Source organism: Oncorhynchus gorbuscha, linkage group LG19, assembly GCF_021184085.1.
Source record: "Oncorhynchus gorbuscha isolate QuinsamMale2020 ecotype Even-year linkage group LG19, OgorEven_v1.0, whole genome shotgun sequence".
In the NCBI taxonomy this organism is placed as follows: domain Eukaryota; kingdom Metazoa; phylum Chordata; class Actinopteri; order Salmoniformes; family Salmonidae; genus Oncorhynchus; species Oncorhynchus gorbuscha.
This window is the reverse complement of record NC_060191.1, coordinates 25,098-50,657: the sequence shown is the minus strand read 5'-3', so window position 1 is coordinate 50,657 and position 25,560 is coordinate 25,098. Positions and strand designations below refer to the sequence as shown.

Below are 25,560 nucleotides of genomic sequence, written 5' to 3'. Positions count from 1 at the left end.
GCCTGGTGTGATTGGAGGCCATGTGCGAGTGGGTCGGCCAGGCACAGGCTGGGGATGAACTCCCTCCCTCAGGAGTGGTGAGCCAGCGAGCTGTTAGTCCCGCTACTGAGTCCAGTAGCGTGGATGGAGCCACTGCAGGCAGAGCTCTTCTGCTGCCAGTCCTGGATGGCGGCAGGAGTCGGACCACTGGGACAAACTTGAACGGAGGGCGCATGCCCTGCGTCAGGAGGTTGATAGCTTCGATGGCGACAACAGCTGTTCCCTGTTGGCCAGTGATGGGCTGTTCATGTGGGGCGATGCTGAGACTGTTCACCTCTGTGAGCGGGGCTACCAGGCTGACGGGCCATCAGAAGCCGGCAGTGAGGCTTCATTGCCTTGAGGCTTTGAGGGGCCTACTCACTCGGGTAGCCTCTGCACTGGACATCAAACTAGTGGACATTTATGACTCTCCATTTGTTTCCATCTCTGCTGAGTTCTGTGAGGCCTTGCAGGAGAGCTGGGCCTCTGCCAGGGGGTGCTTCCTGACTCACAACAGAGACTGGACCAGGGAGTTATGCTGCAGGGTGCAGAGTCACTCGGCCTCCGGGAGTACCCAAGCATGGACACCATGATAGCTGCCATTGTCCTCCCGGACCGGGAGATTATAGGGTGGAATCCACGGCTGAAGCCGGGACCCCCTCAGAGTCTTTGATGCGGACTTGAAAGCCACATGGGTCCCTTTGCTCTCTTGGCCGCCTTACCAACGCGGCCATGCTGCTGCAGGCCTACCTGCAGACTCTGTTGCCCCGGCTGCAGGGGGGCACAGAGGAGCGTCTCGCCTGCTTTCCCTGCTCCAGAGGGATGTGGCCTGCTCCAACGGACAGGCCATGGCGCAGGTGATTACCTCCCAGCACCATCTCTGCCTGGCCCAATCCCGTTTGGCCCAGGGGTTAATGAAATTCTAGAGCAGACCGATGAGGTTCATAGGGACCAGAGACCCTGAGACGGTTCATGCTGCCTCCTCAGGCCCCGGGTTTAAGGCAGACGGACCGTCGCCACCCACCTGCACCTGAACAACGGTGACGGTGGGGTCCCTCTCCTGCCCCATCGCCTCGTGCTGAGGAATGACAGCGGGGAGGAGCACAGCGTGCGGTGGAACAACAACCTGTCAACCTTTCACCGCCATAGGGATGTGCCTGGGGAACCCAGTGTAGGCTAGTTAGAGCTATACATATCCAGCTGTCATCTGAAGTATCCAAGCCATAACAATGTATAAACGAGAACAATTAAAATCAAATGTATCCCTGTATCCATACTAGCTGAATATGAAACAGCTATAACGCTTCTCGGCTCTTCCCTACAGGACAATGAGAAGCGGACACCGTTGCATGCTGCTGCCTATCTAGGAGATGCAGAAATTCTAGAGCTACTCATACTATCAGGTACGGTTATCATTGAAGAGAAGGATTACACTGACTTCTGTTTTGATGCTTGTGTTTGAATGTGACCGTTTCACTCCTACTTACCATTAAGATCTTATGTCCAGTCGATGTATTTACAAAAATTAAGTCATTACACTGAAGGACATTGACAGCTGAAACGTCCCAATTTTAACTTGATTAGTGAAGTATCAAGATTTTAATTCGTCGCACCTGTTCCTCCCAAATGTCCTCATGATTTCGGTTGCACCTCATCTCACGTTGGTTGAGCTCCTTCTACTCCTCTCCACTCAGTGACATGACATTTTCTTCAGAGTGTTACTGTGTAATGAAAGTCCAATTCCCAGAATAGCTCTCTACAAGAGGCTTTGAGTGCATTATAAATGGCACCCTATTCCCTATATAGTGCACTACTTTTGACCTGAGCCCAATGGGTAGGCCTATGGGACCTGGTCAGAAGTAGTACACTATACAGGCATTAGGGTGTTGTTTTGGACACATCCTTTCTGTGCTCCAGCTATTTAAGATGTTGCCTTATTAACCCCAGTGGCCTAACTAACCTACGTCCCCGTCTCCCCCGTCCCCCTTTGTCGGTCTGTGTCCCCCGTCGGTCTGTCACCTGTCTTTCTGTCTGTGTCCCAGGAGCCAGAGTAAATGCCAAAGACAACAAGTGGCTCACTCCTCTGCACCGGGCCGTGGCTTCCTGCAGTGAGGTACGTGTACTGATAGACACACCTGTGCATATGCGTTTTACTGTTAAGTGTGTTGTGATTTCAAAATGCACTTTATACAAAGTTGAACATGATTTGAACTGTGCTCCTGTAGGAGGCAGTCCAGGTGCTATTGAAACACTCTGCTGATGTGAACGCCAGGGACAAGAACTGGCAAACGCCGCTCCACATCGCTGCGGCCAATAAGGCGGTCCGCTGTGCTGAGGCCCTGGTCCCTCTCCTCAGCAATGTGAATGTGTCGGACCGGGCCGGGCGCACAGCGCTCCACCATGCAGCCTTCAGCGGACACCTGGAGGTTAGCAATTAGCATGGACATGATTACACACTGTAGTCTACACTTTATACCTGTCCTATCCCCAGGTTTATGGTGCATCCGATTAGCTACATTGGTTGTATGTAGGGCTGTAACGGTAATTGGATAACCATGACAGTTTTGGATGAAGACCACCATGAAAATAAAATTACCGTCAAAAATGCCAACATGTTTTTAATCAACTTTATTTTGATGGAGATATACTTTACCCATAGCAGCAGTGGTAACTATTTATTATTGTTTTGCTGACTTAGTCCATCTATTAAACTGTATACATCTCTTCTCCATCTATATTTTGATGCGCCACACTGTTATGTGCTGATAGGAGAGAATATTTTGAAGGTCAATTCAGTTCATTGGGGATGAGGGGAAACGTGAGGACCGGGGGCTAACTATAGTATCTATAGATCTATCACCTACAGGCTGGGAGTGGGTGGGTAGCCTCTGCCCTTCACCTCTGACATTTCTCATTGTTACAGTAGGTTGGAGGAGTAAGGTGAAAAATATTGCTCTCATTGCAACAACAAAAAAGCATACCATCACCTTTTTGGGCACATTTCAGTTTCAAACCTAACGACGATGGAGACTCCGATGACTTGGACCAGCCTGTTTGCAGAATATGTGCAAAACCCGTAGGCTAACATAGCTTGGAAAGCAATTGGCTATTGCTTCAAAGAGAAGACAATGAAAAGACTAATCTGTCTTTTTAATTATCAAGATTCTGAACTTAATTGAGCGAACAGTATTTTTGGCATCGGCTATATCCCCGGTGAGTGTGCATATTCACTTTCTTTATCCCTGGGTCAGTGCCACTTGAAAGTCATATTGAACAATATTCTGCTAATCTCTTTAGTTGTATAAAGTGAAGTAGAATTGCATGATTAAAAAAATGACTTTTCCCATGAAAATAAACATATCTGATAAAGCCTAGCCTTTCTCCACCACACGCTGCATTGAACAGATGTTTTTTTGCGAACAGTGATTCAGTTAGATTCTTAGCCTAAATGATGACTATCCAATTTACTAATCACATTAACAAAAATGTCATGATGCATAGAATGCTTTATATATTCATGGTGAAAATTCGCTTCCCCTTAACTTGAGACTTGCGCGCCTATGAGCAAGACAGTTAGGCCTAAACACTAATGTTTTCCTTTGCTAATATTTCGTCCGTCGGCTGTCAGTTATGTCGATGACTGTGTACATACGGCACACCAATCACCGACACCGGAAGTCCCATGACCGTCACAGCCCTAGTTGTAGGCTTGAGTTTGTTCAAGAGAGGCTTTGACGTCAGATTTTAGCAGATTTAGCTTTAGTTATCCTCAGCCTGTGTTTTGTTTCTCTCCTTCTCCTGTTAGATGGTGAGGCTGCTTCTCTCCAGAGGAGCCAACATTAATGCTTTTGACAAGAAGGACCGCCGAGCAATCCACTGGGCTGCTTACATGGGTAATGAGTTGACCACATAATTTACATTCTGACTAATGTGACGGAGTCCATCCAAATCATCTTGGCTCCTGGACTCAGTCCAGGCATTTCAAGGCTGCGTTGAAACAATGACTGGTAAATGATCCAAGACCAGCTCAGTTAGTCCCCACCGTTGTGACAATGAGTCGTCATAATTCTGCATTAAATGTACATGATTTTAGGGGCATTGGCAGACACAATGTAAGTAATTTAATTGATGTACCCCTAATTGCACCCGAATACATCTGTTTATCCTACAGCTATTGTATGCAGTAATCATGAGCCCCTATAAACCAGAGTTACACTGTTAGCACTGAGGTGGTGTGCAATAGTAGAGAAGCTCCAATGTAAATAACATGAGTAAGTCTACCTGTTTTTAATGCTTTCCTGGGAAGCTTATCAATCAAGCAAAAAATAAAAATGATAAAAATAGCCGACATTAACATATGTAGCCTAAGAAACAAGGTCCATGAAGTCAATAACTTGCTTGTAATAGATGACATTCATGTTCTGACTCTCTGAAACTCACTTAGATAATACCTTTGATGATACAGTGGTAACAATACATGGTTATAACATCTACCAAAAAGACAGAAATGCCAACAGAGGTGGTCTATATTCAAAACCATATTCCTGTAAATCTTAGAGACGATCTAATGTTAATTACTGTTGAAGTAATATGGCTACAGGTTAATCTGCCTCACCTAAAGCCCATTCTTGTGGGAAGCTGCTATAGACCACCAAGTGCTAACAGTCAGTATCTGGAGAATGTATGCGATATCAACAGAAGTATATTTTCTGGGTGATTTTTAAATATTGACTGGCTATCATCAAGCTTGGGGCGACAGGTAGCCTAGTGGTTAGAGCGTTGGACTAGTAACCAAAAGGTTACCCGACTTCCGTCATCATGAAGTGCTTTGAGAGACTAGTCAAGGACCATATCACCTCCACCCTACCTGACACTCTAGACCCACTCCAATTTGCTTACCGCCCCAATAGGTCCACAGACGACGCAATCGCAACCACACTGCCCTAACCATCTGGACAAGAGGAATACCTATGTGAGAATGCTGTTCATCGACTACAGCTCAGCATTTAACACCATAGTACCCTCCCAACTCGTCATCAAGCTTGAGACCCTAGGTCTCGACCCTGCCCTGTGCAACTGGGTACTGGACTTCCTGACGGGCCGCCACCAGGTGGTGAGGGTAGGTAACAACATCTCCACCCCACTGATCCTCAACACTGGGGCGTGTTCTGAGCCCTCTCCTGTACTCCCTGTTCACCCACAACTGCGTGGCCATGCACGCTTCCAATTCAGTCATCAAGTTTGCAGACGACACTACAGTGGTAGGCTTGATTACCAACAACGACGAGACTGCATACAGGGAGGAGGCGAGGGCCCTCGGAGTGTGGTGTCACGAAAATAACCTCAACGTCAACAAAACAAAGATGATCATAGATTTCAGGAAACTGCAGATGCAGCACCCCCCAATCCACATCGACGGGACAGTAGTGGAGAGGGTAGCAAGTTTTAAGTTCCTCGGCATACACATCACGGACAAACTGAATTGGTCCACCCACACAGACAGCATCGTGAAGAAGGCGCAGCAGCGCCTCTTCAACCTCGGGAGGCTGAAGAAATTCGGCTTGTCACCAAAAGCACTCACAAACTTCTACAGATGCACAATCGTGAGCATCCTATCGGGCTGTATCACCGCCTGGTACGGCAACTGCTCCGCCCTCAACCGTAAGGCTCTCCAGAGGGTAGTGAGGTCTGCCCAACACATCACTGGGGGAAAACTACCTACCCTCCAGGACACCTACACCACCCGATGTCACAGGAAGGCCATAAAGATCATCAAGGACAACAACCACCCGAGCCACTGCCTGTTCACCCCACTATCATCCAGAAGCTGAGGTCAGTACAGGTGTATCAAAGCAGGGACCGTGAAACAGCTTCTATCTCAAGGACATCAGACTGTTAAACAGCCACCACGAACATTGAGTGGCTGCTACCAACATACTGCATCAACTCCAGCCACTTTAATAATAGAAACATTGATGTAAAAATGTATCACAAGCCACTTTAAACAATGCCACTTAATATAATGTTTACATACCCTACATTACTCATCTCATATGTATATACTGTATTCTATACCATCTACTGCATCTTGCCTATGCCGTTCTGTACCATCACTCATTCATACATTTTTATGTACATATTATTTATCCCTTTACACTTGTGTGTATAAGGTAGTTGTTGTGAAATTGTTAGATTTCTCGTTGGTTATTACTGCATTGTCGGAACGAGATGCACAAGCATTTCGCTCCACTCGCATTAACATCTAAACATGTGTTTTTTTTTTTTTTTTCACCTTTATTTAACCAGGTAGGCTAGTTGAGAACAGGTTCTCATTTGCAACTGCGACCTGGCCAAGATAAAGCATAGCAGTGTGAACAGACAACACAGAGTTACACATGGAGTAAACAATTAACAAGTCAATAACACAGAGAAAAAAAGGGGAGTCTATATACAATGTGTGCAAAAGGCATGAGGAGGTAGGCGAATAATTACAATATTGCAGATTAACACTGGAGTGATAAATGATCAGATCATGTACAGGTAGAGATATTGGTGTGCAAAAGAGCAGAAAAGTAAATAAATAAAAACTGTGGGGATGAGGTAGGTGAAAATGGGTGTGCTATTTACCAATAGATTATGTACAGCTACAGCGATCGGTTAGCTGCTCAGCTAGCTGATGTTTGAAGTTGGTGAGGGAGATAAAAGTCTCCAACTTCAGCTATTTTTGTCATTCGTTCCAGTCACAGGCAGCAGAGTACTGGAACGAAAGGCGGCCGAATGAGGTGTTGGCTTTAGGGATGATCAATGAGATACACCTGCTGGAGCGCGTGCTACGGATGGGTGTTGCCATCGTGACCAGTGAGCTGAGATAAGGCGGAGCTTTGCCTAGCATGGCCTTGTATATGACCTGACGCCAGTGGGTCTGGCGACGAATATGTAGCGAGGGCCAGCCGACTAGAGCATACAAGTCGCAGTGGTGGGTAGTATAAGGTGCTTTAGTGACAAAACGGATGGCACTGTGATAAACTGCATCCAGTTTGCTGAGTAGAGTGTTGGAAGCAATTTTGTAGATGACGTCGCCGAAGTCGAGAATCGGTAGGATAGTCAGTTTTACTAGGGTAAGCTTGGCAGCGTGAGTGAAGGAGGCTTTGTTGCGGAATAGAAAGCCGATTCTTGATTTGATTTTTGATTGGAGATGTTTGATATGGGTCTGGAAGGAGAGATTGCAGTCTAGCCAGACACCTAGGTACTTATAGGTGTCCACACATTCAAGGTCGGAGCCATCCAGTGTGGTGATGCTAGTCGGGCATGCGGGTGCAGGCAGCGATCGGTTGAAAAGCATGCATTTGGTTTTACTAGCGTTTAAGAGCAGTTGGAGGCCACGGAAGGAGTGTTGTATGGCATTGAAGCTCGATTGGAGGTTAGATAGTACAGTGTCCAATGACGGGCCGATAGTGTATACAATGGTGTCGTCTGCGTAGAGGTGGATCAGGGAATCGCCCGCAGCAAGAGCAACATCATTGATATATACAGAGAAAAGAGTCGGCCCGAGAATTGAACCCTGTGGCACCCCCATAGAGACTGCCAGAGGACCGGACAGCATGCCCTCCGATTTGACACACTGAACTCTGTCTGCAAAGTAATTGGTGAACCAGGCAAGGCAGTCAACCGAAAAACCGAGGCTACTGAGTCTGCCGATAAGAATATGGTTATTGACAGAGTCGAAAGCCTTGGCAAGGTCGATGAAGACTGCTGCACAGTACTGTCTTTTATCGATGGCGGTTATGATGTCGTTTAGTACCTTGAGTGTGGCTGAGGTGCACCCGTGACCGGCTCGGAAACCGGATTGCATAGCGGAGAAGGTACGGTGGGATTCGAGATGGTCAGTCACCTGTTTGTTGACTTGGCTTTCGAAGACCTTAGATAGGCAGGGCAGGATGGATATAGGTCTGTAACAGCTGCGGGGGGGCTGGGGCTGTTGGACGAGGTAGGAGTAGCCAGGCGGAAGGCATGGCCAGCCGTTGAGAAATGCTTGTTGAAGTTTTTGATAATCATGGATTTGTCGGTGGTGACCGTGTTCCCTAGCCTCAGTGCAGTGGGCAGCTGGGAGGAGGTGCTCTTGTTCTCCATGGACTTCAGTGTCCCAGAACTTTTTGGAGTTGGAGCTACAGGATGCAAACTTCTGCCTGAAGAAGCTGGCCTTAGCTTTCCTGACTGACTGCGTGTATTGGTTCCTGACTTCCCTGAACAGTTGCATATCGCGGGGACTGTTCGATGCTATTGCAGTCCGCCACAGGATGTTTTTGTGCTGGTCGAGGGCAGTCAGGTCTGGAGTGAACCAAGGGCTGTATCTGTTCTTAGTTCTGCATTTTTTGAACGGAGCATGCTTATCTAAAATGGTGAGGAAGTTACTTTTAAAGAATGACCAGGCATCCTCAACTGACGGGATGAGGTCAATGTCCTTCCAGGATACCCGGGCCAGGTCGATTAGAAAGGCCTGCTCACAGAAGTGTTTTAGGGAGCGTTTGACAGTGATGAGGGGTGGTCGTTTTACTGCGGCACCGTAGAGGATACAGGCAATGAGGCAGTGGTCGCTGAGATCCTGGTTGAAGACAGCGGAGGTGTATTTGGAGGGCCAGTTGGTCAGGATGACGTCTATGAGGGTGCCCTTGCTTACAGAGTTAGGGTTGTACCTGGTGGGTTCTTTGATGATTTGTGTGAGATTTGAGGGCATCTATCTTAGATTGTAGGACTGCCGGGGTGTTAAGCATATCCCAGTTTAGGTCACCTAGCAGAACAAACTCTGAAGCTAGATGGGGGGCAATCAATTCACAAATGGTGTCCAGGGCACAGCTGGGAGCTGAGGGGGGTCGGTATAGCAGGCGGCAACAATGAGAGACTTATTTCTTGAGAGTAATTTTCAGAATTAGTAGTTCGAACTGTTTGGGTATGGACCTGGAAAGTATGACATTACTTTGCAGGCTATCTCTGCAGTAGACTGCAACTCCTCCCCCTTTAGCAGTTCTATCTTGACGAATAAAATAAAATTTGATTTGACTTACACAAATGACTGATTGGCTGAGATAAATTTATGATAAAATGATTGTGGGGGCTGTCTTGTTAGACTTCAGTTCAGCTTTTGACATTATTGATCATAGTCTGCTGCTGGAGAAACGTATGTGTTATGGCTTTATACCCCCTGCTGTAATGTGGATAAGGAGTTACACTTGTTTAACAGAACACAGAGGGTGTTATTTAATGGAAGCCTATCAAATATAATCCAGTTAGAATCAGGAATTCCCCAGGGTAGCTGTTTAGGCCCCTTGCTGCTTTTTATTTTTTATTTTTTACTAACGACATGCCACTGACTGAGTAAAGCCAGAGTGTCTATGTATGCGGATGGCATAATACTACACATGTCAGCTACTACAGCGACTGAAATGACTGCACTCAACAAAGCGCTGCAGTTTCAGTGGTTGGCTAGGAATAAGTTAGCCCTAAATATTTCTAACTAAAAGTATTGTATTTGGAACAAAACAAAAAAACGAAACTGAATCTTGTAATAAATCATGTGGAAATTGAAAAGTTGAGATGACTAAACTGCTTGGAGTAACACTAGATTGTAAACGGTCATGGTCAAAACATATTGATGCAGTAGTAGCAAAGATGGGGAGAAGTCTGTCTATAATAAAGCGATGCTCTGCCTTAGCAACACTATCAACAAGGCAGGTCCTACAGGCCCTAGTTTTGTCGCACTTTGACTACTGTTCAGTCGTGTGGTCAGGTGCCACAAAAGGACTTAGGAAAATTGCAATTGGTTCAGAACAGAGCAGCACAGCTGGCTCTTGGATGTACACAGAGAGCTAATATGAATAATATACATGTCAATCTCTCCTGGCTGAAAGTGGATTGACTTCATCACTACTTTTAGTTATGAAAGGTATTGACATGTTGAATGCACTGAGCTGTCTTGTTTAAACTACTGGCACACAGCTCGGACGCCCATGCATACCCCACAAGACATGCCACGAGGTCTCTTTACAGTCCCCAAGTCCAGAACAGACTATGGGAGGCACACAGTACTGCATAGTGCCATGACTACATGGAATTCTATTCCACATCAAGTAACTGACATAAGCAGTAAAATTTGATTGAAGAAAAAAAAAACAGATTAAAAAAACACCTTATGGAACAGCGGTGACTGTGAAGCAACACAAACATTGGCACAGATGCATGCGCACACACACATATGGCACTATACAGTTGTGGCCAAAAGTTTTTGAGAATGACACAAATATTAATTTCCAATATTTGCTGCTTCAGTGTCTTTAGATATTTTTGTCAGATGTTACTATGGAATACTGAAGTATAATTACAAGCATTTCATAAGTGTCAATGGCTTGTATTGACAATTACATGAAGTTGATGCAAAGAGTCAATATTTGCAGTGTTGATCCTTCTTTTTCAAGACCACTGCAATCCGCCCAGGTATGCTGTCAATTAACTTCTGGGCCACATCCTGACTGATGTCAGCCCATTCTTGCATAATCAATGCTTGGAGTTTGTCAGAATTTGTGGGTTTTTGTTTGTCCACCTGCCTCTTGAGGATTGACCACAAGTTCTCAATGGGATTAAGGTCTGGGGGATTTCCTGGCCATGGACCCAAAATATCAACGTTTTGTTCCCCGAGCCACTTAGTTATCACTTTTGCCTTATGGCAAGGTGCCCCATCATCCTGGAAAAGGCATTGTTCGTTACCAAACTATTCCTGAATGGTTGGGAGAAGTTGCTCCCGGAGGATGTGTTGGTACCATTCTTCATTCATGGGTGTGTTCTTAGGCAAAATTGTGAGTGAGCCCACTCCCTTGGCTGAGAAGCAACCGCACACATGAATGGTCTCAGGATGCTTTACTGTTGGCATGACACAGGACTGGTGGTAGCGCTCACCTTGTCTTCTCCGGACAAGCTTTTTTCCGGATGCCCCAAACAATTGGAAAGGGGATTCATCAGAGAAAATTACTTTACCCCAGTCCTCAGCAGTCCAATCCCTGTACCTTTTGCAGAATATCAGTGTGTATATATAGTATATACCTGATGCTTTTCCAGGAGAGAAGTGTCTTCTTTGCTGCCCTACTTGGCACCAAGCCATCCTCCGAAAGTCTTCACCTCACTGTGCATGCAGACCCACTCACACCTGCCTGCTGCCATTCCTGAGCAAGCTCTGTACTGGTGGTGCCCCGATCCCGCAGCTGAATCAACTTGAGGAGATTGTCCTGGCGCTTGCTGGACTTTCTTGGGCGCCCTGAAGCCTTTTTGTTACAACAATTGAACCGCTCTCCTTGAAGTTCTTGATGATCCGATAAATGGTTGATTTAGGTGAAAGCTTACTGGCAGCAATATCCTTGCCTGTGAAGCCTTTTTTTGTGCAAAGCAATGATGATGGCAATGTTTCCTTGCAGGTAACCATGGTTGACAGCGGAAGAACAACGATTCCAAGCACCAGCCTCCTTTTGAAGCCTCCAGTCTGTTATTCGAACTCAATCAGTATGACAGAGGGATCTCCAGCCTTGTCCTCGTCAACACTCACACCTGTGTTAACGAGAGAATCACTGACATGATGTCAGCTGGTCCTTTTGTGGCAGGGCTGAAATGCTGTGGAAATGTTTTTGGGGGATTCAGTTAATTTCCATAGCAAAGAGGGACTTTGCAATTAATTGCAATTCATCTGATCACTCTTCATAACATTCTGGAGTATGTGCAAATTGCTATCACACAAAATTAATATTTGTGTCATTTTCAAAACTTTTGGCCACGACTGTACATACACATGGATTTAGTACTGTAGATGTGTAGTAGTGGTGGAGTAGGGGCCTGAGAGCACACAATGTGTTGTGACATCTGAGAATCAAATGTTTGAAAATTGTATAAACTTTGGCAGCAGCTAATGGGGATCCATAATAAATACAAATGTCCTTATCCCAGTGAGTGAATGAATTGGCTGTGTGATAGCCTCACAGCTCAGATGTATGGTCCACCTCTAGTGTGTTATGTCAGAATGATGGACTAAGTATGTTAAGGTGGTTTCAGTTAAACTAACATGTAGGTATTGCTTGTGGTGCTGTGTACCACTGTAAACTAACCTCTGTTTCTCTCTTTTCTCTCTCGCTCTGTCTCACACTCTCTTTCCCCCCATAGGGCACATTGAGGTGGTGAAACTGCTGGCCTCTCATGGATCAGAGGTGTCCTGTAAAGACAAGAAGGCCTACACCCCTCTCCACTCTGCAGCCTCCAGCGGCATGATCAGTGTGGTCAAGTACCTCCTGGACCTTGGGGTGGATGTGAGTCAATGCATACATACACCTCCCCGCATTCAACTGTGTAGTCACTGTTCAATTACAACTCCACGAAAAGACGGAGCTCTAGTGTGTTGTAGAATGATTTCCTTTGGACCCAGTGTGTCGGGTCAGGGGTTTTTCCTAACCAAGTGATCTGATCAGAAATGTTTTGTTCTATCCCCCCTTATCTCTCTACCCACTCTCCTCCCTCTTCTCCCTCCAGATAAATGAGCCCAATGGGTACGGTAACACCCCCCTTCACGTGGCGTGCTACAACGGCCAGGACGTGGTGGTAAATGAGCTGATCGAGTGCGGCGCCAACGTGAACCAGGTGAACGAGAAGGGTTTCGCCCCGCTCCACTTCACGGCCGCCTCGCGCCACGGGGCGCTCTGCCTGGAGCTGCTGGTGGGCAACGGGGCCCACGTCAACATCAAGGTGATGAGACAGGATGATCAACTGTCTGTACCAAATGACACTCTGTTCCCTATGTAGTGCACTACCATTGACCAAGGCCCACAGAGTAAGAAGCCGTGCTGACACTCTTTGTATTCCAAATGGCACCCTATTTCCTTTATAGTGCACTACTTTTGACCAGGGCCTACAGAGTTAGAAGCTGTGATGACAAGAGCTGCATCCCAAATGGCACCCTATTCCTTTTATAGTGCACTACTTTGGGTCACTGATGTAGCACACCGCTTAGTAGACTTGGACCAAATACATTCAGATACCAATGGATTAATCTTAACAATACAAACTAAATGCAATAAAGCGCACCTCCACCTGTGGTCAGCAGCACAGACTGTCTCTCTCTCTCTGCAGAGTAAAGATGGAAAGACCCCCCTCCACATGACGGCCATCCACGGACGCTTCTCCAGATCTCAAGCCATCATCCAGAATGGTGAGTCTCTGTGAATGCTCTCAACAGAATATACACTGCTCAACAAAAATAAAGGGAACACTAAAATACACATCCTAGATCTGAATGAATGAAATATTCTTATTAAATACTTTTTTCTTTACATAGTTGAATGTGCTGACAACAAAATCACACGAATTATCAATGGAAATCAAATTTATCAACCCATGGAGGTCTGGCTTTGGAGTCACACTCAAAATTAGAGTGGAAAACCACACTACAGGCTGATCCAACTTTGATGTAATGTCCTTAAAACAAGTCAAAATGAGGCCCAGTAGTGTGTGTGGCCTCCATGTGCCTGTATGACCTCCCTACAACGCCTGGGCATGCTCCTGATGAGGTGGCGGATGGTCTCCTGAGGGATCTCCTCCCAGACCTGGACTAAAGCATCCGCCAACTCCTGGACAGTGTGGTGCAATGTGGCGTTGGTGGATGGAGCGAGACATGATGTCCCAGATGTGCTCAATTGGATTCAGGTCTGAGGAATGGGCGGGCCAGTCCATAGCATCAATGCCTTCCTCTTGCAGGAACTGCTGACACACTCCAGCCACATGAGGTATAGCATTGTCTTGCATTAGGAGGAACCCAGGGCCAACCGCACAAGCATATGGTCTCACAAGGGGTCTGAGGATCTCATCTCGGTACCTAATGGCAGTCAGGCTACCTCTGGCGAGCACATGGAGGGCTGTGCGGCCCCCCAAGAAATGCCACCCCACACCATGACTGACCCACCGCCAAACCGGTCATGCTGGAGGATGTTGCAGGCAGCAGAACGTTCTCCACGGCATCTCCAGTCTCTGTCACGTCTGTCACATGTGCTCAGTGTGAACCTGCTTTCATCTGTGAAGAGCACAGGGCGCCAGTGGCGAATTTGCCAATCTTGGTGTTCTCTGGCAAATGCCAAACGTCCTGCACGGTGTTGGGCTGTAAGCACAACCCCCACTTGTGGATGTCGGGCCCTCATACCACCCTCATGGAGTCTGTTTCTGATCGTTTGAGCAGACACATGCACATTTGTGGCCTGCTGGAGGTCATTTTGCAGGGCTCTGGCAGTGCTCCTCCTGCTCCGACTTGCACAAAGGCAGAGGTAGCAGTCCTGCTGATGGGTTGTTGCCCTCCTATGGCCTCCTCCATGTCTCCCGATGTACTGGCCTGTCTCCTGGTAGCGCCTCCATGCTCTGGACACTACGCTGACAGACACAGCAAACCTTCTTGCCACAGCTCGCATGTGCCATCCTGGATGAGCTGCACTACCTGAGCCACTTGTGTGGGTTGTAGACTCCGTCTCATGCTACCACTAGAGTGAAAGCCCCGCCAGTATTCAAAAGTGACCAAAACATCAGCCAGGAAGCATAGAAACTGAGAAGTGGTCTGTGGTCACCACCTGCAGAACCACTCCTTTATTGGGGGTGTCTTGCTAATTGCCTATAATTTCTACCTGTTGTCTATTTCATTTGCACAACAGCATGTGAAATTTATTGTCAATCAGTGTTGCTTCCTAAGTGGACAGGTTGATTTCACAGAAGTGTGATTGACTTGGAGTTACATTGTGTTGTTTAAGTGTTCCCTTTGTTTTTTTGAGCAGTGTATATATGAACCAGTAGGCTCTTCAGCATCTTGTCTTTTTGTCTTCAAACTATGATACAGTGGCATAGAGCAATGTTAATGCAACGTGGTTGAACATTTAGCTACGTGATGCCTCTAGGGTCAAGTGGTTGATTATGTGTGTGTATTAGGTGCTGAGATCGACTGTGAAGATAAGAATGGAAACACACCCCTGCACATCTCTGCTCGCTACGGCCACGAGTTACTCATCAATACACTCATCACGAACGGTGCTGACACAGCCAAGTAAGAGAACACAGTTTCCAGCAATACTGCAACATGCATCTGCAATTCTGTCATTGACCGAATTCCTACTTGGAGACTCTCTGCTCAACACATGAAATGGCCTCCATTGAGGTGTGTGGGTGGTTGATAGACTGGGCATTGCAGTGTGCAGTAGGGTTTAATGAGGACTGTGATGTGCTGCTGTTTCTAAACTCAGCTGAATTAACTGGAAGTCGCTCTGAATAAGAGTGTCTGCTTAAAGTATAAAATGTTGTTGCAGACGAGGCGTCCATGGGATGTTCCCCCTCCACCTGGCTGCTCTCAGTGGTTTCTCTGACTGCTGTCGAAAGCTCCTCTCATCAGGCTTTGATATAGACACCCCTGACGACTTTGGAAGGACCTGTTTACATGCTGCAGCAGCTGGAGGGTGAGTGGACTGGTCCAGGCTTTACACCAAGGAATATGTAGTTCATGACCTGGAAAACCCTCTCCTCCTGCAGTATCATTTCTGTATAATATGGCTCCATGTTATGGTGGTATTGACTAAAATGTCTTTATCTTCCTGAAAGAGAAGAGAAACCTGCACACTGCTCTTGCTAGTATCACTGTTTTTATCCTAGCTTTTATTAGCCTTAATAAAAACAGTGATGCTAGCAAGAGCAGTGTACAGGTTTCTCTTTTCTTTCAGGTTCTCTCATTGTTAACATGCACCTGATAGCTCAGAGGGCCTTTCTAAACTTGATATCTTGTTACCAGGAACCTGGACTGTCTGAATTTGCTGCTCAACACAGGGGCAGACTTCAACAGAAAGGACAGCTTCGGAAGGTCTGTCTGTGGCATCAAATAACTTTCATATTTGTTCTTTATGATAATGGGGAATATAGGAATTATTATTGGATATATTGTTTTGCATCTCCAATCAGCTGTTTCTGTTGACTGTTTGTGTTCCTCTAGGAGTCCTCTGCATTATGCAGCAGCCAACTGTAACTACCAGTGTCTGTTTGCCTTGGTGGGGTCTGGGGCCAGTGTGAACGACCTGGATAAGAGGGGCTGCACCCCGCTCCACTATGCTGCTGCCTCCGATACAGACGGAAAGTACGTCTCACACTCCTCTTACTGTTGTGTGTGTGTGTTGTGGTGCCGTGACCTTTCACATTTCACTGTAGTCTGGAGAGTATGTTGAGTGTTTGAATGCACGCTAGTGTTCAATCGGCAGTGTGAAAGCTTGGCCACGTCTCCTTTGGAAAAGTGTCTCTGCTTGATTATCTGTCTGTCTTGATGTTGGTGTAATGATTAGTGAACTCTTGACCTCTAGGTGTTTGGAGTATTTGCTGCGAAACGATGCTAACCCAGGGATCCGGGACAATCAGGGCTACAATGCAGTGCATTACGCGTCTGCATACGGACACCGCCTCTGTCTGGAGCTGGTGAGTCAGAACCACAGGATACTATAGATGCCCTGTATCTACACCATTTTCCCTGCGTCCCAAATGGCTGTGGGGCCCATAGGGCTCTGGTCAAAAGTAGTGCACTATATAGGGAATAGGCTGCCATTTGGGACATAGTCATTGCTATTCAGTAGGTTTTAAGGTGTGGTTGCATGTTTGTCGTCACTCTTGATGTTCTTTTTCCAGATTGCAAGTGAAACACCTTTAGATGTGGTAAGTGCCAGTTGGTAACTTTTCCTCACACTTGCTTGTTTAAGGTATGGATGCAACACCCCAGTATGTCTGCAGAGGCTGGTCACTGAGATTTACCATGTTACACATGCTACTAGACTAACCTTCCAAGTAAATATGTTACAAGTCTGAACTGGCCGTTCTTGTCTTTCCTCAGCTAATGGAAACCTCAGGGACAGACATCCTGAACGACTCTGATGTCAGAGCTCCCATCAGCCCTCTACACCTCGCTGTGAGTAAAGCCTACCTGCTCCTGTAGTGGTCTCCATATGACAAATGGCACCCTATTCCCTATTTAGTACACTACGTTTGACCAGATCCTTATAGGCCCTGATCAAAAGTAGTTCATTACATAGGGAATAGGGTGCTATCTGGGATGCAAGCATGGTGTAGATTTTCCACAGGAAGTTGACTGTCCAGACAGACTCACACACCATATTCCGATCTATTCCTGATTAGTGTAAAATACATGAATATTCTACACAGTGATGATGAGGATGATTTCCTTATTTGCCATTTGAGTTAATCAACCTCAGAGGAGAAGTAGAGTGTTTGTTTCTCAATCCCACGCTTGGCAGGAACATCTGATGTTGATGCTGGGCGGGAGCAAAAATGGGCTCCCGATTGAAAGACTGGTCCACTTTAGAGGTCTAGCACTGTATTTCTGTTCAGGCGTACCACTGGATTTTGCTTGAGACCGTGTTTGTATTTCTATTTAGGCGTACCACGGTCACCACCATGCTATGGAGGTCCTGGTTCAGTCTCTGCTGGATCTAGACGTGAGGGACAGCCAGGGGCGCACCCCTCTGGACCTGGCTGCCTTTAAAGGCCATGTGGAGTGTGTTGACGTCCTCATCAACCAGGGAGCCTCCATCCTGGTTAAAGACTTCACTCTGAAGAGGACCCCCATCCACGCTGCAGGTAGACATAAGGATATCACATAGAGCTTCTGTAATTAAAAAGTTTTCCTGACCAAGATGGCCATTTGTTTGGTCATGTTGGTAGGACGACAATGTCCACTCTAGGGATGTTACATGGTATCGTGTGAAAATTCCCACGAGACACTGATCGAAGGTCATTTTTTTGTCATGTTCTCCACTAATGATTGAGGATCTAGGGAAGGTAAGCTGATCCTAGATCAGTGCACAGGGGAGACTTCTATCCAGAGCCAGGTACACAGCTAGCAGGTGACAGGCTTCGATGGCCTCAGCCCCAAAATTCTTTATCTGCTGTGTTAACATCATGAGGATGTCATCTACCAACACCACTGTTCTAGAAATCTGTCTGTTCATGTGAAGGTTATAGTCGTCCAGCTGTTCATGTGAAGGTTGTCGTCCAGCAATCTGCTCATATCCTCTCTATTCATCCTCTAGCTACCAATGGTCAATCATCTGACATTCTTATATCCTCTCTGTTCATCCTTCAGCAACCAACGGTCATTCGGAGTGTTTGCGTTTGCTGATTGGAAATGCTGACCTCCAGAGTGCCGTGGATGTTCAAGATGGGAATGGACAGTAAGTCAATTAGGTTTTGGATACAATTCCTGAAAAAAATAGATTTTGAAACTGGGAATGCATCCCAAATGACAACCTATTCCCTACTTGGTGCACTAGTTTAAACCAAAGTCCTACGGGCTCAGGTAAAAAGTAGTGTACCATATAGGGAATAGGTTGCCATTTGGGACTCAGCCTGGTTATTACCGGTTTGTAAATGACCTGTTGTCTTGTGTATCAGAACCCCTCTGATGCTATCGGTGCTGAGCGGACACACAGACTGTGTGTACTCACTGCTCAACAAGGGAGCCAGCGTAGAAGCCAAAGACAAGTGGGGCAGAACAGCTCTACACAGAGGGGTGAGGAGAGTTGTACACACTCACACACAGAAAGAGAGGGGGAGGCTTGTTCTGATCTAGGGATGGGGCCAGTGAACTACTAGGGATGGCTTTGGTGTGGGATCTAGCATGGAATATATATTATGCCCAAATATACCTTTTTATGATTCCTTATTATATAATTGATTATGACTTAATCAATTCCATTCTTGTCTCGCCACCCTACCAGGCGGTGACTGGTCATGAGGAGTGTGTGGAGGCCCTGCTGCAGCACAGCGCCAGCTTCCTAGTTCGGGACTGTAAGGGGCGGACCCCTGTTCACCTGGCGGCTGCGTCTGGACACATCGGGGTGCTGGGGGGGCTCCTACATGCAGCCCAGTCAGTGGAGACCCTCCCTGTCATCACAGACAACCAGGGCTACACGCCACTACACTGGGCCTGCTACAATGGTACTAACTGGACTGGAGCTCTATTCTGATTCCCTCTCCAACACTGTAAACCTGTCCCTGAATTAGGCAGGCCTTACAACGGTACTAACTGGACTGGAGCTCTATTCTGATTCCCTCTCCAACACTGTAAACATGTCCCTGAATTAGGCAGGCCTTACAACGGTACTAACTGGACTGGAGCTCTATTCTGATTCCCTCTCCAACACTGTAAACATGTCCCTGAATTAGGCAGGCCTTACAACGGTACTAACTGGACTGGAGCTCTATTCTGATTCCCTCTCCAACACTGTAAACATGTCCCTGAATTAGGCAGGCCTTACAACGGTACTAACTGGACTGGAGCTCTATCCTGATTCCCTCTCCAACACTGTAAACATGTCCCTGAATTAGGCAGGCCTTACAACGGTACTAACTGGACTGGAGCTCTATTCTGATTCCCTCTCCAACACTGTAAACATGTCCCTGAATTAGGCAGGCCTTACAACGGTACTAACTGGACTGGAGCTCTATTCTCTTTTCCAAGAAGTGTGCACTCATTCACCCCCTCTTGTGGATTGAAAAGCATTAGATTGGTCTTGATGTTGCAATGTGGGGGAATGAACAAGACTACAACACTGTGGGAGAAGTAGGGTTATGACTCTCAGTGGTGGAGCTTACACTGAAAGAACTTTGTCAGGGATTGACATAGTATATGTTGTAGCTAAAACGTTTTTTGTGACTTCACCATTGTCAGATCCTTGGCTTTCTCTGAGGGTATTGTGGTCTACAGTGACGTCATCTTTTTGCTGTATGTAATGTTTCCCGCTAGAGCAACGTATTACTTTGATTCATTTAATTTAGAATTAAATCTTCCACTAGGCCATGACACGTGTGTCGAGGTGCTGCTGGAACAGGAGGTTTTCCACAAGACCGAGGGAAACTCCTTCAGCCCCCTCCACTGTGCTGTGATCAACGACAATGAGGGGGCTGCAGAAATGTTGATTGACACTCTGGGACCAGCCATTGTCAACGCCACTGACACCAAGAACCGGTAACTACGGCACACGACAACGTCCTTTTCTTCTGGAGAATAATGTTGTGAAAACGACCTCTGGGGTTGGATGAGGGATTGTAGAAACTATACTTGATAATAACACTACTCCTCAATATCAATGAAAACAGTTTCCTCTCTCCAGGACCCCACTGCATGCGGCAGCCTTCACGGACCACGTGGAGTGTCTTCAGCTGCTGCTAGGTCACAATGCCCAGGTCAACTCCCCCGACGCCTCCGGGAAGACCTCCCTCATGATGGCTGCTGAGAATGGACAAACCAACGCTGTCGGTATGCAGTCCCCTCTCCTCCGCTTTGCCTCGCCAGCCGGCTAAAGTTCAACAATTTGAATAAGTAGCTTAATTTCCTAATGTAATTCCTTTTATGTTTCTCTGTCTCAGAGCTGTTGGTGAGCAGTGCCAAAGCAGAGCTCACCCTGCAGGATGCAGTCAAGAACACTGCTCTTCATCTGGCCTGCAGTAAGGTGAGCAACCCCACATGAACATGATGTTCTCTTTGGTTTGAATTTTGTCTGACATGTTTGACTCTGTTTTTAAAGGGGCATGAAACCAGTGCCTTGTTGATATTGGAGAAGATTACAGACAGGAACCTCATCAACTCGACTAACGCAGCCTTACAGACGTACGTATGGTTCAGCTGCATTAATTGGGCCATAGGGCCCTTGGTCAGAAGAAGTGCACTATATAGGGAATAGTCTGGCATTTTGGAGGTATCCTAATTTTCTGCTGGCTAATCTGATGGTACTTTCCCCTCAGGCCGTTACACGTTGCAGCCAGAAATGGTCTGACCGTGGTGGTGCAAGAGCTGCTAGCGAAGGGTGCTAGCGTGCTCGCAGTCGATGAGAATGGTAAGATCCGTAAGGCTAACACCATTTTCTTTGGTACTTTTCTTCTCAATGTGTCCACAAATGTTTCTCTCTAATCCACTGCTTGGAAAGTTCTGGGACACTAAAGTCCATGGAGAATAAGAGCACCTCCCAGCTTCCCACTACACTGAGGCTAGGATACACTGTCACCACTAATAAATCGAGAATTTCAATAAGAATTTCTCTACGGCTGGCCATGCTTTTCTCCTGGCTACCCCAGCCAACAGCTCCGTACTCCCCACAGCTACTTGCCCAAGCCTCCCAGCTTCTCCTTCACCCAAATCCAGATAGCTGATGTTCTGAAAGAGCTGCAAAAACTGGTCCTGTACAAATCAGCTGGGCTAGACAATCTGGACCCTCTCCCCCTAAAATGACCTGCTGCCATTGCTGCAACACCAGCAGCATACCACCCTGCATACCTCTGCTGGCTTGCTTCTGAAGCTAAGCAGGGTTGGTCCTGGTCAGTCCCTGGACGGGAGACCAGGTGCTGCTGGAGGGCCAGTAGGAGGCACTCTTTCCTCTGGTCTAAAAAATATCCCAATGCCCCAGGGCAGTGATTGGGGACACTACCCTGTGTAGGGTGCAGTCTTTCGGATGGGACGTTAAATGGGTGTCCTGACTCTGAGGTCATTAAAGATCCCATGGCACTTGTCGTAAGAGTAGGGGTGTTAACCCCGGTGTCCAGGCTAAATTCCCAATCTGGCCCTCAAACCATCATGGTCACCTAATAATCCCCAGTTTACAATTGGCTCAATCATCACCCTCCTCTCCCCTGTAACTATTCCCCAGGTCGTTGATGCAAATGAGAACTTGTTCTCTCAACTTGCTTGGTAAAATAACGAGAAAAAAAACAAACTATTACTAGTCTGTTCGTATCGTCCGAGATTCATTGGAAAGCTGCCGCGGTCATCTCCCTCTTCAAAGGGGGTGATACTAGACCAAACTGTTACAGACCTGTATCCATCCTGCCCTGCCTTTCCAAAATCTTCAAAAGTGAAGTGAAACAGATCACTGACCATTTCGAATCCCACCGTACTTTCTCCGCTGTGCAATCCGGTTTCCGAGCTGACGACGGGTGCAGCCACACTCAAGGTACTAAACGATATCATAACCACCATTGATAAAAGACAGTACTGTGCAGCGGTCTTCATCGACCTGGCCAAGGATTTCAACTCTGTCAATCACCGTATTCTTATCGGCAGACTCAACAGCCTTGGTTTCTCAAATGACTGCCTTGCCTGGTTCACCAACTACTTTGCAGATAGAGTTCAGTGTGTCAAATCGGAGGGCCTGTTGTCCGGACCGCTGGCAGTCTCTATGGGGGTACCACAGGGTTTAATTCTCGGGCGAACTCTTTTCTCAGTATACATCAATGATGTGTCTCTTGCTGCGGGTATTTCCTTGATCCACCTCTACACAGACGATACCATTCTCTATATGTCTGGCACTTCTTTGGACACTGTGTTAACAAACGTCCAAATGAGCAACAATGCCATACGGCTCCTTCCGTGGCCTCCAACTTCTCTTACACGCTAGTAAAACGAAATGCATTCTCTTCAACCGATCACTGCCTGCACCCACCCGCCCATCACTACTCTGGACGGTTCTGACTTAGAATATGTGGACAACTACAAATACCTAGGTTTCTGGCTAGACTGTAAACTCTCCTTCCAGACTTATATTAAGCATCTCCAATCCAAAATTAAATTTAGAATCGGCTTCATATTTTGCAACAAAGCCTCCTTCACTCACGCTGCCAAACATACCCTCGTAAAACTGACTATCCTACCGATCCTCGACTTCGGCGATGTAATTTACAAAATACGCTACTCAACAAATTGGATGCAGTCGATCACAGTGCCATCCGTTTTGTCACCAAAGCCCCATATACCAACCACCACTGCATCCTGTATGCTCTCGTCGCCAGACCCACTGGCTCCAGGTCATCTAGAAGTCTTTGCTAGGTAAAGCTCACCATTATCTCAGCTCACTGGTCATCATAACACCCACCCGAAGCACGCGCTGCAGCAGGTATGTCATCCCCAAAGCCAACACCTCTTTGGCCGCCTTTCCTTCCAGTTTTCTGCTGCTAATAACTGGAACGAATTGCAAAAATCACTGAAGTTGGAGACTTATATTTCCCTCACTAACTTTAAGCATCAGCTATCTGAGCAGCTCACCAATCGCTGCAGCTGTACACAGCCCATCCAACTACCTACCTCATCCCCATATTGTTTTTATTTATATTTCTGCTCTTTTGCACACCAGTATTTCTACTTGCACATCATCATCTGCACATCTATCACTCGTGTTCATTTTCTGAATTGTAATTACTTTGCTACTATGACCTATTTATGCCTTACCTTACTCCATTTGCACACACTGTATATAGATGTTTCTATTGTTATTTACTATACTTTGTTTATCCCATGTGTAACTCTGTTTTTTTGTCGCACTGCTTTGCTTTATCTTGGCCAGGTCGCAGTTGGAAATGAGAACTTGTTCTCAACTGGCCTACCTGGTTAAATAAAATTGTCTTAACACCAGGCTAGGAGATGCCAAGTTATTTAATGTTTTTCACCAAAAGTAGTGTTGTAAACAGTGATGCTCCTGAAGTTATCCTCTGTGGTTCTGTTTGTACCCCTCAGGTTACACGCCGGCCTTGGCCTGCGCCCCCAACAAAGACGTGGCAGACTGCCTTGCACTGATCCTGGCCACCATGATGCCCGTGTCCCCCTGCACCCCGGCACCCAGCCTGACCTTCAGTGCCATTAACCACTACACTACCAGCCCCTCCAAGAGTGTTACCTTCGACAGCCTGCCCGTGCTGCGCAGCGAACACAGCTCCTACTGCAGCTTCAACAACATCGGCCACCGCGGCCACGACGAAGGCTTCTACAAGGATGAGGAACTCAACGACTCAGACTCGGAGACTTACTGAGAGTGGTGGTGGTCGCTGCCCAGCAGGGGAGCCAGAAAGAAGGGAGGCAAGTGCAGGCGGATGGACAGCGAAGTGGGGCAGAGGCCACAAACAAATACACACCTACACACACCGTGTCTTAAATCACCATAGCCAGCTTTGGGAGGGCACGAGCCAAGACAGTCCGCACAGGAGCCTTAAGAGTCCCGCAAATAGAGAAAAGGAGGGAGAGGGGGAGGTGCAAAAGGCTGGCTGGCCCACACTCATCCTCTCGTACCACCAGGTTCCCTTCCAGCAGATACTGGACTTCAGAGGAACTGCTGCTGCTATACCCCATCTTTACCTTTACCCACAAAGGTCCTAAATGGTAGAAACTGTCTGGCAAACAGACAGACATACACCTTATGATGGCAATAACCTGTAGTCCAAGGGGATAGTAGCACTTCACTGAGAGCAAAACAGACAGGGACCAAAAGATGTGGAAGAAGCCTTTTTAAAACCTGTTTTTACTAGAAATTGGTCTGAGAAAAAACATGAGTGATGTTTCATGAGAGTGATTGTCATGTTTATCCGCACACTAAAAGACAGTCAGAACGCACCTAGCCTCTTGTCTGTAATCCATGTGGGAGGGGAAATCATTTATTTTCTATGAACACATTTTAATAAAATCATTCGTCTTAAGCTCTGTGGGAAACAACAAATTGTAGTATTTGCTCTCATGAGTAATTTCAAAGATTAAATGGAACCCTATACTGAAGAGTACACTACTGTTGAACAGGGTCCAAAAGCAGTGCACTCTAAAGGAAATAGGGTGCCATTTGGGATGTAGTTTTGCATACCGGTATGTGAGCAACAGGACTTTTTAAATGGATAAATATTACATTTGTGTTATTAAACCTTCCTGTCCTTTGCCCTCTAGAAAGTCTTTTAGAAAGTAAATTATTCATTCATGTATTCTTTCTTGTGATATTTGTCATTTTGTGCCTTCGTTAGTTACTGAGGGGAGGTTAGGAGAGTAAGGGCAGCTGTATGAGCGAAAACAATGATGCACACTAAGTACTACAACGTTTGTGAAAAGCACTGATATTATTCCGAGGCATGTGAGGTGGAAAACATGTCTCCCTTGGAGAGGAGAAACACTGTACACCAATGGTAGGACAGCAGCATTTAGATTTTCTTCTGTTGGAAAATAAATATCTTATGTCTTTGATCTTATAATCAATGTTTTTTGACAGGTTTTGCTTGCTTTAACTTCAAAAAATGAAACCACTCAATCCTTTTATGTGATTGCTTGTTCAAGTCCCCATGTGTCTCTTTTTGAAGATCATTTTAACTGGAAATATGTACAAAACATTTGCTATGTTCATCAAATCAGGAACAGGAGGTTCACAGGTTTTGTTTCCTTATCTATCTTCTAAAATGATGAAACTAGCATGTACATATGAAATAGTGACAATTTGAAACTTCCATGAATTATTTCACTATCTGAAGATTGCTGTATATTTTATGAGTAATAAAAGAAATGAGTTATGTTATTTAATGATGAACTATGGTTTCTGTTTTATGTGACAACTGCAGTATAAGTCCATTTCTAGGTGTCAGGCAATGACTGGTGCCAATAACCCAAAAGAAAGGCTACTAGGAACAAGAATGGTCTCTTATTGG

At 46.4% G+C, this 25,560-nt stretch overlaps 1 protein-coding gene across 4 annotated transcripts in view; it reads left to right on the top strand.

Moving 5' to 3' along the window:
* The window catches only part of LOC124005221 (serine/threonine-protein phosphatase 6 regulatory ankyrin repeat subunit A), a 40,457-nt gene extending 15,015 nt beyond the window's left edge, over positions 1–25,442 (top strand). For 3 of the 4 annotated variants that reach the window (XM_046314264.1, XM_046314263.1, XM_046314261.1), the window contains 24 exons: positions 1,343–1,421; positions 2,061–2,131; positions 2,244–2,444; positions 3,824–3,911; positions 12,214–12,356; positions 12,577–12,789; positions 13,174–13,252; positions 15,007–15,121; positions 15,381–15,527; positions 15,857–15,925; positions 16,055–16,195; positions 16,416–16,527; positions 16,735–16,761; positions 16,937–17,011; positions 17,499–17,700; positions 18,206–18,293; positions 18,514–18,631; positions 18,840–19,059; positions 19,918–20,089; positions 20,235–20,380; positions 20,491–20,573; positions 20,649–20,731; positions 20,866–20,957; positions 23,624–25,442. In XM_046314264.1, the coding sequence (XP_046170220.1) occupies positions 3,824–3,911; positions 12,214–12,356; positions 12,577–12,789; positions 13,174–13,252; positions 15,007–15,121; positions 15,381–15,527; positions 15,857–15,925; positions 16,055–16,195; positions 16,416–16,527; positions 16,735–16,761; positions 16,937–17,011; positions 17,499–17,700; positions 18,206–18,293; positions 18,514–18,631; positions 18,840–19,059; positions 19,918–20,089; positions 20,235–20,380; positions 20,491–20,573; positions 20,649–20,731; positions 20,866–20,957; positions 23,624–23,916 (2,706 nt within the window). In that variant the 5' untranslated portion in view covers positions 1,343–1,421; positions 2,061–2,131; positions 2,244–2,444 and the 3' untranslated portion in view covers positions 23,917–25,442. The remainder of the gene's footprint in view (positions 1–1,342; positions 1,422–2,060; positions 2,132–2,243; positions 2,445–3,823; positions 3,912–12,213; positions 12,357–12,576; positions 12,790–13,173; positions 13,253–15,006; positions 15,122–15,380; positions 15,528–15,856; positions 15,926–16,054; positions 16,196–16,415; positions 16,528–16,734; positions 16,762–16,936; positions 17,012–17,498; positions 17,701–18,205; positions 18,294–18,513; positions 18,632–18,839; positions 19,060–19,917; positions 20,090–20,234; positions 20,381–20,490; positions 20,574–20,648; positions 20,732–20,865; positions 20,958–23,623) is intronic. The other variant, XM_046314262.1, reaches the window with a different exon arrangement.
* The last annotated feature ends 118 nt before the right edge of the window (positions 25,443–25,560 follow it).